Here is a 15,000-nt window from a genome sequence, read left to right as displayed (position 1 = left end):
ATACCCCTCCTGTACTCTCCCTCTACCCATATCCCCAATACATCCTATCCTCTCCCCTTACCCATACCCCTACCCTCTACATCAGGGGTGCACATTCCCCTAACTTACCCCTTACACCCCACCCCTACCCCCTAACTTACCCTTTACACCCCACCCCTACCCCCTAACTTACCCCTTACACCCCACCCCTACCCCCTACCCCCTAACTCCCATGCCCCCTTTCTCCTTGCTCTTATCCTGTCACCGTTCCCCCTCCTCCCTGTCCCATATCTCATACCCAATCTCATTTCAGCCCTCCCCACTCTGGGCTACCTCCAGTGTGGAAGAGGTTGACGTTTATCATCCTCACGGCAGCACCCACAGGCCAGCAGGGTGACCCAGCGGGAAGGGTAAAAACGCTCTTGAACCGTCGCCCTTCGACCGCCTCTCTCTGTAGGTTAATAACCACCTGCCATTGACTCTCTGTGATGGGCTTCAGTATTTATGTTCATTCTCACTCGCTTGTAGTAAATCTAATTATGTTTATCGGGTGGGCCAGCAGCAGGGCTGTTCCCTCATGTCAAGGCCGATGTTTCAGTTAGCGTCAGTAATGCTTGAAAAAAAACGCTGACTACGCAAACGTGCTCTCGTCTTTGTATCGATGCAACGGCGGCGGATTGGCTTAGGGGGGTGATTGATGGGGTCTTTCGCTGTCTTAAGGCATATCAGTCTGTGATAAAATACCTACAAGTGGGTATTAATAAATTGTGTTCTTAATTAACTACCCAAGCTGTCACTCATCTCTCATTGAGGCTGTGTAAACAGCCACTAATGACTCCTCATAAACATAAGCAAACGGCACATTAGCATTGATCATTAGTGCCCTGAAAACAAATACGGAATTATTCGGGAGGGAGAGAGATGTAGAGAGAGAGATAGAGAGAGGGCGCATCAGAATGAGGGTTACTCCGGATCTGTTTAATCAGTCTTCGGAGTACTTCGCATGAGAAGCTGTTTTTTTGCTGAGGGAGTTTTAAAACGGCGTACTGTACACAACGCATGATTTGTTCAGCTTGTCATTTGTGCACATTTTCCATAAGAACTTTATCTTTGAGGAACACGGCTGGAAGGCAGATGATTTTCTTTGGATGGTGTAAATTCAGAATCAGCATTATCTACCCCAATGGGCTAATGATGTCTGCGCTGGTTCATTTTGAACCGGATGATTCATTTTATAGACTGTATTAATATGGCTAATTGCATTGTGAACAGGACATTATGTTACAAGGGCATTCGTATACAGCCTGTGCAGGACTCCTCCAGGTCTTTTAGCGACACAGAACAGGTCATGTGTCACTACCTGCCAGCAGAGCCTCGATAGGCATGATGGGATATGTATAACGAGTAAAGCAGTGCTCTCGTTCACCTCAGTCACGCCGGCGTTTAGCTCACCGCACGGCGATGGCGAATGCTACTGAGAACAGCTTGGAAAGACTGACCAAGCTGTGTTCTTCTTCTTCTTCTGTGGTCATGCCTTGAATTTGATTGGACGTCCAGTCGGCAGCTGTGCTCACTCGCTTTTTTTTCTCTTCCTTATTTCGGGTCGTACGCTTCACCTGCTTTTCCGGGGCGCTGGGTTGTGTCACGCACTGGAGCGTGATGACGGCCCTGCCTCTACCTGCTGTTACTCAACATCATCCTCAAGAGGTTTGTTTTTTTGTGTGCGATGGGCTGGTGAGCACTCTGCCTATAAACGGGGGAGATGATTCATTACGTTTCGGCATTTAGCACCTTCTTCACCAGGACAACTGGAACAAGTAACAGAGATAACATTTTTACACACAATTTGTTTTATGCAGCTGAATTTTACTCAAGTGATCCAAGATTAGTACCGTGCTCTAGGCTACAATTGCACGTCCCCCGGTCAGCTAGGCCGAAAGCCTGTTATGAGTCGGACACAGGTCAGTGGTGCTCAACAAGGGCCGATCAATTTCAGGATTTTTGCACCAATTTCTGCCCTCGGTAATAATTAATTAGCTCAATCGTGTCTCGATCTGACATTTGTGTACGCGCCAGCGGTGAGTGTACCCTAAATGGGCCCGTTTGGGGTGACGGGCGTGTCTCGTGTCTTCTGGAGATGAGGTCCCTCAGCACCTCCCGAGCTTTCATGGCCGTTCTCGTAATCCGTCTTTCATCCCTCCGTTCTGAGCGGAGAAAGAGAACTTTACATGTATTAATAACAGATGAAAGGCCGTACAATCAGACGCTCTGCGCTGACAGGGCCGCTACGCTATATTTAGCCGCGCTACTCTCCCGTCCTCTCTGCGCCAAAGTGTGTGGAATTGCCATGGTTTTATATTTATTTTATTAAACCCCCCTTCATTGTGCTCTTAAAAGCATTTTCTTGAATTATTTAAGCTCATCCCCCAAAAAACCCACATTTTTGTGAAATACGAATCAGAATTTTAAAAGCTCCGGAAATATGCTCTGTGTGCAGTCTGTGGCTGTTAGCAAGCCGCTGCGTGAGGACAGCTTCGGATTGAAGACATCATGCACGCTCAGCAGTGGAACAGAGGAGATAACATAAACACGGGCGGGCGGATGGGGGGGGGATGGGCACGACTCGGTGCAGTAACAAATTTAATTCAACTTCTCCCGTTTGGTGACGGTTTTCCCATGATCCTCCTCTCAGATCTGGCGTAATGTTGGGCTGGCGGAGGAGCGATGCAGAATCTGTTTATGCAGCCCAGGAGCTGGGGCATGCGGGGATAATTTCACAGCTCTCTCCTGATTTACAGTGTGCCATATTACCGGCGCACAGAGGGAGGGAGAGGGAGAGGGGGAGAGAGAGAGAGAGAAAGAAAGAAAGAGAGAGAGAGGAGAGACTGCAGTCAGTGCCGTGCCTCCTCATTATGAGTACCCTGGAGTGTCATATGGCTGGCTTGTGCGGGGTGTTGCAGTTGCTTAGTTATCTGTAGGTGTTGCATTTGCAGTTGCTTAGTTAGCTGTAGCTGTTACGGTTGCTTAGTAGCTCTAGCTGTTGCAGTTGCTTAGGTAGCTATTGCGTTTGGAGTTGCTTAGTTAGGTGTTGCAGTTGCATTTGCCGTTGTTTAGCTGGCTGTAGCTGCTGCAGACTACTTGCTTTAATACTACCGAGACGCTCTGGAAGACGCCCTCCGGAGGCTCAGCGGATCTTGCGATTGAAGAATCCGTGGGACGCATTCCCGGGCCCCTTTTCTCAAGGCACGTTCCCACTGGGGGCTTCCTTGTCTTCAGAACTTTAAAGAGTGTATATTTATAAAACATCAGCCCTTGTGACGGAGGTCTGGTCTGGGTAGGGCTGCTGTCTGTCGGGGACGAGTTCAGCCTGCGAACACTCGGGTTTTAGATGTGCGTTTGGGATTTGTCTGACACAGGCGAGGAAAAGCAAATGTGACACGGTCCCGTGTGTTTTACTCAACGCTGTAACAGAGACGGAGCTTAATGCAAATGAAACCAAGCAAGAGCTCTTCGGGTTGTTTGCCTGCAACACGGCTTGTGTGCTGAGGCTTGCTTTTAAGCTTGCTTATCTCTTTCTTTCTCCCTTTCCCTCCATCTCTCTATCTCCCTCCCCCACTTTCTCGACTGTCTCTCTCCTTCATGTTATCCGTTTTCCCCAGTCTCTTGTCTCTCTCTCTCTCTCTCTCCCTCTCCCTCTCCATCTCCCTTTTTATCTCTCTCCCCCAGTAGTCTCTCTCTTTCTCTCTTGTGGTCTGTATCTCAATCCATCTGTCACAAATGCACACACACACACACACACATACAGACCAAAATACACCAGGAAGGGATGATAATCAATCGCTTTTCAAAGCGCCTGCCTCTTTCACAAACAGTTACCGAGTCCTCTGTTTAAAGGTCTGGTAATAGGGATCTTTGCTGAGAGGCTTGGTGGCCTGGTGCGGGTTAAGTGATATGTGTGGCTGGGGCAGGTCTCGGGAGAGCCAGGGGAACAGGGGGAAAAATGGTGGCTTGATCCTGGATGCCAACATCTCTTCTGTGTTTATAAAGTCAGAATTTTACAGAAAACAGGGCATTCTCTCCATTATTATGTGGGTGGCCTGTAGCGTCGTGGTTAAGGTACATGACTGGGATCGGCAAGGTTGGGCTGTAGCTGTAGCCACAATTACATCTGCATAGGTGTTAGGCCCTTGAGCAAGGCCCTTAACCCTGCATTGCTGCAAGGGGGATTGTCTCCTGCTTAGTCTAATCAACTGTAAGTCGTTTTTGGCGTAATAGCGTTAGAGAAATGACACGTAATTGTTTATTCCGCGCTTGCCGGGTTAAGCGGTTTGACGTTGCGTGTTTGTTGCCGTTCTTCTGCGGAGTAATTAAACGTGGAGGCAGGCAGACATAGGCGGGAAGATAATGAAGTGTTCAATTACGGGAACAAAGGGGGAGCTGTTTAAATATACAGCTCCTTCAGGTAGCTTTGTGCAGGCTTTGTCTGGAAAACCGTTCGTTTATTCCCCTTCAAGCTCCGGGAACGGCAGAATAGCAGGCTTTCGAATTAAAGCGATACATCTCTTCTGTGCATTAAGAACCACCGCTGGCACCCGGACACAGAACACAAACGGCACTATTCACAGTCAAGATGCCGTTGTTTCCACTGTGCCAAACTTTACCCTTTAGGGTCTCCATGGGGCCTCTCCGGAGGCCTGGAAGTGTGGAATGGGGAGGCTGTGGGGACAGGTAAGTGTCCTGGGCAGGACTGGCTCAGTGTACTTTCCTTCCCTCGGTGGTGCCTGGACGTCTGAAAACAGCAGGTCTGCCTGCGGGCTCAGCGCAGCCAATCACAGATGGTGTGTATGTCGGGGCAACATTGTCTCGGCGGTAACAGTAATCGTCTGGCAGTCGGAGGGTTGCCGGTTCCATCCCACCCTGGGTGTGTCGAAGTGTCCCTGAGCAAGACCCCTAACCCCAAAATGCTCCTGATGAGCTGGTTGGTGCCTTGCTTGGCAGGCAGTTGCCGTTGTTGTGGGAGTGTGTGTATGAATGGGCGAATGAGAAGCATCGATTGTGCAGCGCTTTGGATAAAGGCGCGATATAAATTCCAACCGTTTACTATTTTTCATTATATGTATTTAGGTCAGATCTATCTGTAGCTATGTCAAGATGGCTTGTTTGATAATCTGCTCTAGTTCTGAAAGCCACTGTCTTCACTGAGTGAAGGAACGTAGTTTGCACACTCCATGGTAGCCACAGATCCACACAGCCGTTGGGCCCTTGAGCAAGGCCCTTAACCCTGCATTGATCCAGGGGAGGATTGTCTTCTGCTTAGTCTAATCAACTGTACGTCATCGCTCTGGATAAGGCCATTAATGTAATGTAATGTAATGTAATGTAATGGATGTACCAGAATGAGAGGAAGTGGCAGAGTCCTGCTCCCATCAGACTGGAGTGCGGTAAGAATGCGGTGGTCAGTGGCAGAGTCAGTGGGCCTTGCTCTCTTGGTTTCAGCGCGCGTTCCAGCTGTGTGGTCCAGCGGTATGTGGGGCGGATCTCTGATTTCAGGTTCGCTCGTCTGGGATCTCCCCCCCCCCCCCCCCTCGGCTCTGATCTTTACATCCAGCGAAGAGACGATTTGCAATTTGACGTTTCCTTTCGCTCGGAACAGATCAATTTGGATAAGAGCGCGCACAATACGGCGGACGGCTGACGCAGAAGCCATCTCCGCTGTGTCCCCGCGGCCGATAAGGCCTGATTAATCGATTCCCCGTTTGAATCATCGCCCGGAAAACTGTCCTTTTTCATTTTCCTGGCAAGTTGAGCAAACAAAATAAAAATGGAACTTGTCACTGTTGGATGAGTATGAGGGGAAGGGGGGGGGGGGAGGGATGGTGGTTGGGTTGGGTGGCTGGCTGCTGCTATCGTTGTATTTTCATCACAGAATGAATCTATGTCCTGCCACACGCCAGATAATGTTTGGCCATTACTTAGCCGGAAAGCTCATGTCTCAAAGAACTATCTGGGAAATGCTCTTGGGGGCTAATGGCTTTGATGCGGTTCCTGCGGGGGGGGGGGACAAATTGAGGCAGCGCGATAGCAGTGCATTATGGGCCGGCCTAATTGCCTGTGATTAAGGCGGACGTGTGAGGAGTAATGATGGGGACCGTGGTCCCGCCCCCGTCCAGCTCACGTCCCCGCCCCCCCCCCCCCGGCCTCCCGATCTGACTCTATTAATCAGATCAGCGTCCGTCTGGCAGCCGGCGCGGGGGAGGCGGAGACGCCTCATTGATTTCAATCGCCGTTTCCCCTCCCGAAAAGCGGTGTTCGGTGCCGAGTGTTAAGAGCTCCATCCGTGAGGCCGCAGGGCCGCCACTTTGTGTCCCGCTGTCGACCATTTTGATCCCAGTCGCTCTGGATTCCTTGGCGCCAGCGGCACTCGTGTGACTGTCTCAGGTAGTCCACCTCGGTCCAGCTCGGGGCTCCTCCAGCAGGTGGAGGAGTGACTGGCACAGAAGTAAGTTGAACCGGTGCAATGGGGAACACTCTGATTGGTTGATAGTGAAATGGGGAACACTCTGATTGGTTGATAGTTGGTAACAGTGAAATGGGGAGCGCTCTGGTTGGTTGTAAGTTGTCACAGTGTGGTGGGGAATGCTCTCATCGGTTGTAAGTTGTAAGAGTGCAACGGGGAACACTCTGGTTGGTTGATAGTTGGTAACAGTGAAATGGGGAACACTCTGGTTGGTTGTAATTTGTAGCAGTGGGAAGGGGAACGCTCTGGTTGGTTGTAAGTTGTAAGAAGGGCGATGGATAAGCGCTCTCATTGGTTGTAAGTTGTAACGGTGTGATGGAGAACACTCTGTATAAATCAGTTATTTTCAGGATCAGAGAAAACTCCCCTCCTGTAGGTATTTTCCAGAAATCTATTGATTAAAGCCAGGCTAGTTGGACATGTTTAATGATAATTTGCAGTTAGAGAAGGGTTGTTTAATCTGCAGATGGGACCTCGGCAGTAAGCTTTTAAAAGCCGGCTGTGTGTCTTTTTTGGGTCCCTGAATCCCTAATTCTCCTTGTGTAAAACATCTGAATTTCTAAATGACGTAATGAAATAATGGATGCCTGTGAACCCATTCCCGGTCGCATAGTAGTGGTCAGAAAGGGGGGCCAAACCCCCCCCAATATTAAAACATAAATACAGCTTCATGTGAGCTTTACTTGACCGATGCCAGGATTTTCCAGCCGGTCTTGGACTTGGTCCACGTCCGTTGTTGCGGGGAATGAGCTCGTTAGGCAGGCCAATCGATGGCACTAGTGCCATAATGCGTCACCGAGAAAAGCGCATGGATTTATCGGGTTCCGTCGACTGCGTTCGCTCCATTAAAAACATACATTAAAGAGAGAAAAAAAAGAGGAAACGGAAAAGCGCATTAATGGCTTCGTCTGACTGAAAGGGCTCGGGTGGCCAGCGCTTAGAAGGGAGATGCGTTCTGCGTTTGCGACGGCTAATCGATGCCGACCTTTTCGCTTCGGAGGGAGACTCGTTCTTTACCCCCGCCCGGATACGGCGCAGACCTCTATCCCGAACCCGTCTCCCTTTTTTTGTGAAAGTGAAATGGTTGGGGGGAAAATGATAAAAAGTTGGTGTGTGGAGCTGGCTGGTTCTTGGGCAGTGACTCTGGGTGACTTTGAGCAGAGCGCCGCCCTGTCAGTCTGGGCTCCGCTGGCTGAGTGATGCACGGCGCCCGTGAAGGCATCCCAGAGGCAGCTGTCGATGAGAGGCGGCGAGACGGTCTGATGACAGCCCCCCGCGGGGTGCTGTGGGGCTCCTCATACCCCCCCCACCCTCTTCACCACCTCCTCCACCCTCCCCTCCGCCTCCTCACCCTCCCAAACCCCCAATTCTCCACACCCACCCTCCACCCTCCTCCCCCCTCCCATACCCACCTCTCCACACCCACCCCCCTCCTCCACCCTCCCCTCCGCCTCCTCACCCTCCCATACCCCCACCTCTCCACACCCACCCTCCTCCCCCCTCCCATACCCACCTCTCCACACCCACCCCCCTCCTCCACCCTCCTCCCCCCTCCCATACCCACCTCTCCACGCCCACCCCCCTCCTCCACCCTCTCCTCCGCCTCCTCACCCTCCCATACCCCCACTTCTCCACACCCACCCTCCCATACCCACCTCTCCACCCTCTTCACCACCTCCTCCACCCTCCCCTTCGCCTCCTCACCCTCCCAAACCCCCAATTCTCCACACCCACCCTCCTCCCCCCTCCCATACCCACCTCTCCACACCCACCCTCCTCCCCCCTCCCATACCCACCTCTCCACATCCACCCTCCTCCCCCCTCCTCCACCCTCCCATACCCACCTCTCCACACCCACCCTCCTCCACCCTCCCATACCCACCTCTCCACACCCTCCCCTCCGCCTCCTCACCCTCCCATACCCCCACTTCTCCACACCCACCCTCCTCCACCCTCCCATACCCACCTCTCCACCCTCCCCACCGCCTCCTCCACCCTCCCATACCCACCTCTCTACACCCACCCGCCTCCTCACCCTCCCATACCCACCTCTCCACACCCACCCCCCTCCTCCACCCTCCTCCACCCTCCCATACCCACTTCTCCACCACCACCCACCACCCCCTCACTCCTCCCCGGGGTCCAGGTGGCAGAGCGCTGGGGTGGAGTTGGATTAGGGGTGCTTCCTGGCGGTGGTGCTGGTGTGCTGTGTGGCTGTGCGGCGTTAACGAGGCCTCCTGTCGTTGCAGACGGACCCCGGCCCACTCAGAAGGAGATCATCTCCCTGCGGGCCTTCATGCTGCTGTTCCTGAAGCAGCTCATTCTCAAGGTAAGTTCGGCCAATCGGCGGCGCAGTCGACTGTAAGCCCAGCCAATCGGGCGCAGCGGACCCCGTAACTCCGGCCAATCCGGAGGTAGCACGTTTCCAGACTGCCCACCTTTCTTCCTACGCCAGAGCCTGCTGTGACCTAGATTTCTGCTCTCCTGGAAAGTGGGCTTGTACGACTTTGGATGGATTTGCCCTTTTGCGTCGTTTGTTTTCACATTCAAATCGGGGGCTGTCATTTCCTGCTTTCCGGCTCACGGGCGACGGAGCGATGAGGATTCGAGTCGCTTGCCGTGAGGCGCACCGTGGGTAATTGTCAAAAGAAGAGGCAGCGCGGAAACTTGTCTTCCTAATTTGGGCTCCGCTTTGTGTTGTTCCGAGATGCAGAGTGTGCTGTTGTTTGGTGTGTGTAACGCCGCTGGTTTGCTTGCGTGGGCTGTTCCCTCAAAATAATCATCTCTCATGCCCCTCTCTCAGTCGGCAGAGTCCAGTCCCCCAGGCGTGGCAGGGCTGATCGCAAAAACACGGTCGAGCTGCAACCGCATATCTGAGCCCAAAAAAACTCTGCCGTTTCCAATTCACTTCCCCCTCACATCAAACCAAGTGGAATTCGTTTTTTTTCATTAAAGGCAGTTAAAAAGTTAAGCTTTCCTCGATGATAAAAATAAATTGATACAAAAAAAAAAGGGGCATGAAATATTAATTTAAGGCGGCGGCATCTGTCCGCTGAAGCGAGGAAAGCTGGTCTCGAAAGCAGTCCACAGTGAACGGGAACGGTGATCAGGAGCGAGGACTTTTCAATTCCTCTGCAGGAAGAATTAATCCTAGCAGTGATGTACACACAGGCATGCTCATAGGGCAGCTGATGTCACCTAGTGTGTGATGTGTTGTCATGGCATCTGCTGCTGCCATGTAATGTGGAATGCAGTGTCATGACTTCTGCTAATATCATGTAATGTGGAATGCAGTGTCATGACTTCTGCTAATATCATGTAATGTGGAATGCGATGTCATGACTTCTGCTAATATCATGTAATGTGGAATGCGATGTCATGACTTCTGCTAATATCATGTAATGTGGAATGTGATGTCATGACTTCTGCTAATATCATGTGATGTGGAATGTGATGTCACAACTTCAGTTAATATCATGTAATGTGGAATGTGATGTCACCACTTCTGCTCCTGTGAAATTTGGCGTCGTGACCTCCGCTGCATCGACGTTGTTTTTCAGGACCGAGGGGTGAAGGAGGACGAGCTCCAGAGCATCCTGAACTACCTGCTGACCATGCACGAGGTCGGTCACTGCCTCCCCGCTGTTTCGCTCTCACATTGGGTCCGCGATGGGGAGGGAGGGAGGGAGGGAGAGGGTTCATTTGGGGTTTCAGGCTGGGGGGGAAATGCTTGCCTGAGCGCCGGCCGGGTAAAGACTTTTACAACTCGCAATTGTCACAACTTTGAGGCTTCGCCGTGCCATTTATCTGATGTGGCAGTGAGCGTTCAGCACCGGGCCGTAATTGGCTCCGTGTCACCGGAGACAGGGTGGGGGAAAATTAGCCGCGGATCCTCAGGTTAGTCTGGAATGGGCTCGACTGTGTAAGTGCCCTGCACACAGCTTACCAGCCGTCTTCATTAAGTGGATATTTCACTTTGGTACGACGCAAGTCCTACCGCATTTTGTTTGCGTAGAGTAAATACGAGCTCTGTCGGCTGTTCCTGCCCGACCGTTGACAGTATCGGCGTATCTCCCATTCGTCCTGCTCCCCATTCACTCCCAGTCATTCTGGGATCTCGCCAAAATGAATAATGAGTTTAAAGCGGCCCATATCTTCGGCGGATGATGTGTCAATAAAAGAGAGTGTAACGTCAAACGGTCTGTTTGACCGTTCGATGTTAGTGCTCTCTCTTATCGACCCATTGTCCTGCGTAGTTAGGGTGTGCTTTCAAACTATTAATTGTGCCAAGGTCTTAAAAATGAATGGGAGTGAATTGGGAGCCGGACAAATATGGCAATGCTGTTAGTGCTCCACAGGGAGACATAACGTTGCTGCTAGTTTTCACGCGAGGCAAATGAAATGGGGTAAGCAACACAAAATGACTTGTTATAAGAAAGTGAAATGTCCCTTTAAGAGATGCGCTCCTCCGGTTGTTGATAGCTCTCCTGTAGTACTCCGTGTGTGCCTTTAGTGCCTCACTGGCTTCGTCGGGGCCATGCACACGCGTCAGCTGCTGCTCTTCACGCACGGCAAACTCAAAAAGCCCACAGACTGCCGCTTTCCCTCTGTGATGCAAATTCCTCCCGAAAATCATTTCGAGGACCTGACAATTTGTATTTATATCAAAGGGATATCATTTCTTTTTCTAATATCCGCTGTCGCTGTTTGCTTGATGTTGTGCTGTCTGTACCGAATCCATTTTCTGCAGAAATATTTGCGTGCCTTATTTACAAGCTGGTTGCATTGATTGAGGCTTATTCACAGATTTAGGTCCACTTTTTAATGCATCTCTACGGTAAAATGAAATTAAATTAAACATACATTAGATTAAAGTAAATTAAAATGCAAGGTTCCTGATGGAAAGCACTACCAATCACTTTTTGAATGATTTGAATCTGTAATATTCATGCGAGTGTGCCGCAGCCTTGGAATCTCATATCAGGCATTATTAAATAAGTACGACCTTTGATTTGAGATGCGTCCTTTACCACGGTGCCTATTTCAATTTGAACTTTGGGAAACGGTATTCCTTTTTATTTGGTCAACGGTGAGGCTTCCTATCGAGTGGAGTGAGTGGAGTGAGTGGAGTGAGTGAGTGAGTGAGTGAGTGAGTGAGTGAGTGAGTGAGTGAGTGAGAGTGAGTGAGTGAGAGAGTGAGAGAGTGAGAGAGTGAGAGAGTGAGAGAGTGAGAGAGTGAGAGAGTGAGAGAGTGAGAGAGTGAGTGAGTGGAGTCTGGTGCTTGTAGGTGGGCATGGGAGTGTTCCTCTTCATTAGCGGATTGAAACGCAATCGCTTATGAGCCTGTGGATTTCTGCTTTCCCTCATTCTGAAGCCCATCGCTGACGTTCCCCAGATTAATTGTCCTCGGCCTGTTTTTGGGGTCCGCGCGGGGACGGCGGCTTCAGCGGTTGGGCCAGCTGGAGGCGCTGCAGTAGTGTGATTACGGGCTCACTGGAAGGCCCTGCTGTTATGCCTGTGTGCTCAGTCTCAGCTGGCTCAGGAACATTGCTTTTTGGGGTGTCCCCCCCCCCCCGCCCCCCTGCCTTTGCCTTGCTGTTAGAGATTATGGGCACTGTGGCTTGTACCCATTACCTTACTGTTAGAGATTATAGGCACTGCAGTTTGTACACATTACCTTACTGTTAGAGATTATAGGCACTGCAGCTTGTACACATTACCTTACTGTTAGAGATTATAGGCACTGCAGCTTGTACACATTACCTTACTGTTAGAGATTATAGGCACTGCAGCTTGTACACATTACCTTACTGTTAGAGATTATAGGCACTGCAGCTTGTACACATTACCTTACTATTAGAGATTATAGGCACTGCAGCTTGTACACATTACCTTACTGTTAGAGATTATAGGCACTGCAGTTTGTAACTGTTACCTTGCTGTTAGAGATTATGAATATATGACCCATATGCATTGCCCATGCGATGAGGCACTGGCACTGGCACTGGCACTGGCACTGGCACTGGCACTGGCACTGGCACTGGCACTGGCACTGGCACTGGCACTGGCCCTGGCACTGGCACTGGCACTGGCGTCAGGATTTGGTTCTAGGCTGTGGGCTGCTGGAATACAGCAGTGATGCTTCAGCTGAACGAGCCACCTGGGAGGAGGAATGAAGCTTTTATCTGTTATTGAGCGTTTATTGACTATCTCTCTCTCTTTCTCTCACTCTCTCTCCCTCCCCCTCTGTCTCCCTCCTCTCTCATACACACACACACTCTTCCCCCTCTCCTCAATGTCTCTTTCTCTCACACATACTCACGCTCTTGACCTCTCTCTTTCCCCCGACCCACTCACTCTCTCCCTCCCCACACCTCTCTCTCGGTCACTCTCCCTCTCTCTCTCACACACACTCTTCTCCCTGCCTCTCCCTCTCTCTCCCTGCAGGATGAGAATATCCACGATGTTCTGCAGCTCCTCGTCGCTCTCATGTCAGAGCACCCCGCCTCCATGATCCCAGCCTTCGACCAGAGGAACGGGATACGGTAAGCCCCGCCCACACACAGCCAGGACACGGTAAGCCCGGCCCACACACATCCAGGACACGGTAAGCCCCGCCCACCCACAGCTGGGATGTGGTAAGCCCCGCCCATGCCCTACTGACCCGCAAGCCTGAATGGCTCAGGAGCTCACAACAATAATGTAACAACATCCACATTTATTATCATTGAAGATACATTTTTTTTATCCTGCTTTTAGTAAACTATGCTGGCATCCCCCTGTGCTGTTTAAAGTCATTTCTTCTTGACGGGTGTCAGACTTGTCTGAGAGAATGTCCCTTTTCCCCCAAAATGATGCTTCTGTCCATATGCAGTAAGTGAATTGATGAATGTTCACATTTCAGTCGTACAGTTGCTTCCATCGGGACTCTTAAGACTGTGTACTCTGTGTGCAGGGTGAGGGGGGTAACTCATGGTCTGTGTGCAGGGGGAGGGGGTAACTCATGGTCTGTGTGCAGGGTGAGGGGGGTAACTCATGGTCTGTGTGCTTGGTGAGGGGGGTAACTCATGTTCTGTGTGCAGGGTGAGGGGGTAACTCATGTTCTGTGTGCAGGGTGAGGGGGGTAACTCATGTTCTGTGTGCAGGGTGAGGGGGGTAACTCATGGTCTGTGTGCAGGGTGAGGGGGGTAACTCATGGTCTGTGTGCAGGGTGAGGGGGTAACTCATGTTCTGTGTGCAGGGTGAGGGGGGTAACTCATGTTCTGTGTGCAGGGTGAGGGGGGTAACTCATGGTCTGTGTGCTTGGTGAGGGGGTAACTCATGTTCTGTGTGCAGGGTGAGGGGGGTAACTCATGGTCTGTGTGCAGGGTGAGGGGGTAACTCATGTTCTGTGTGCAGGGTGATCTACAAGCTGCTGGCCTCCAAGAGTGAGAGTATTCGGGTGCAGGCACTGAAGGTTCTGGGCTACTTCCTGAAGCACCTAGGCCATAAGTGAGTACTGGCTGGGGCCTAGGGGTGGCCCTTGTGTGGGGCCCTGGGGTGGCCCTTGTGTGGGGCCCCGGAGTGGCCCTTGTGTTCCTCTACTACATTTGATACATTTGAGAATTATATCGCACCTCATTGTGACCCTGGCCAAAGGCTATTTCCTTACAAAAGCCCATTAGAATTTTACTGGTGTGTGTGTGTGTGTGTGTGTCTGTGTGTGTGTACGTGCCTGTGTGCCTGTGTGTGTGTGTGTTTGTGTGCCTGCACTGTGGAATTATTCTAAATTCTCAAAACATATTTCCATGTTCTAGGGATATGTTTAACTAATAAACCAACTGTCAGTTCAAATTCAAATTCGAGTTGCTTCATTGGCCGGAAGTACATATATATGTAAATATCACCAACGCACACAGAAATCAATGACAATACTTGTGTGCAGTAAAATAATAAAGGATATTTGAGTATTCTCAAAACAAAAACAACAATGGTGATGATGTAGGAACAGAAATATGGCCTGATCCTGTTTGCCTGTGGGTGGGGATCGTCCTGCAGCTTTCAATCAGGGCTCTGGCAGGTAATCACCATGCAGCCCGGTCAATACATGAACCAGAGAACGAGTGAGTGAGGGAAGGGGAGAGGGGAAGGGGAGAGGGGGAGGGAGCAGAGGCCCTTTGAGCTGAAGGAGGGCACACAGCCCCCCAGGGGGCTCTCCACTCATTCTTAAAAGGGTGGAGATGAAAGAAGGAGATTTCGGGATGACGCGGTTGTTTTGGTGCTCCAGGTCGGAGGACCTGTCGTGCTCCAGAGGTTCTGCAGGTGAAGCATCAGCAAAGGGAAGCCGCAGTTTGTGAGATGGGACTTCTGATATGTAATTGGTTCTCACCTGCGTGATGTGATTATGGTCAGGGTTTCTGTTGGCTTGGATCACCTCTTCCATTGGAGTCCCATCTTCACATAATCATTATTCATCTGAAGAAGTAACTGTTCTATCTCATATTGGAGTGATAGTATGTTTAGGG

At 51.0% G+C, this 15,000-nt stretch overlaps 1 protein-coding gene across 1 annotated transcript in view; it reads left to right on the top strand.

Annotated features, from left to right (window-relative positions):
* The window catches only part of nbeab (neurobeachin b), a 353,874-nt gene that overhangs the window by 130,255 nt on the left and 208,619 nt on the right, over window positions 1-15,000 (top strand). Inside the window, 4 exon segments of the mRNA XM_061216918.1 lie at window positions 8,746-8,825; window positions 10,057-10,119; window positions 12,944-13,041; window positions 13,895-13,987. Of these exon segments, the coding sequence (XP_061072902.1) occupies window positions 8,746-8,825; window positions 10,057-10,119; window positions 12,944-13,041; window positions 13,895-13,987 (334 nt within the window).

Source organism: Conger conger, chromosome 13 (genome assembly GCF_963514075.1).
Source record: "Conger conger chromosome 13, fConCon1.1, whole genome shotgun sequence".
NCBI classification, from domain to species: Eukaryota; Metazoa; Chordata; class Actinopteri; order Anguilliformes; family Congridae; genus Conger; species Conger conger.
This window is presented reverse-complemented; position numbering and strand designations above follow the sequence as displayed.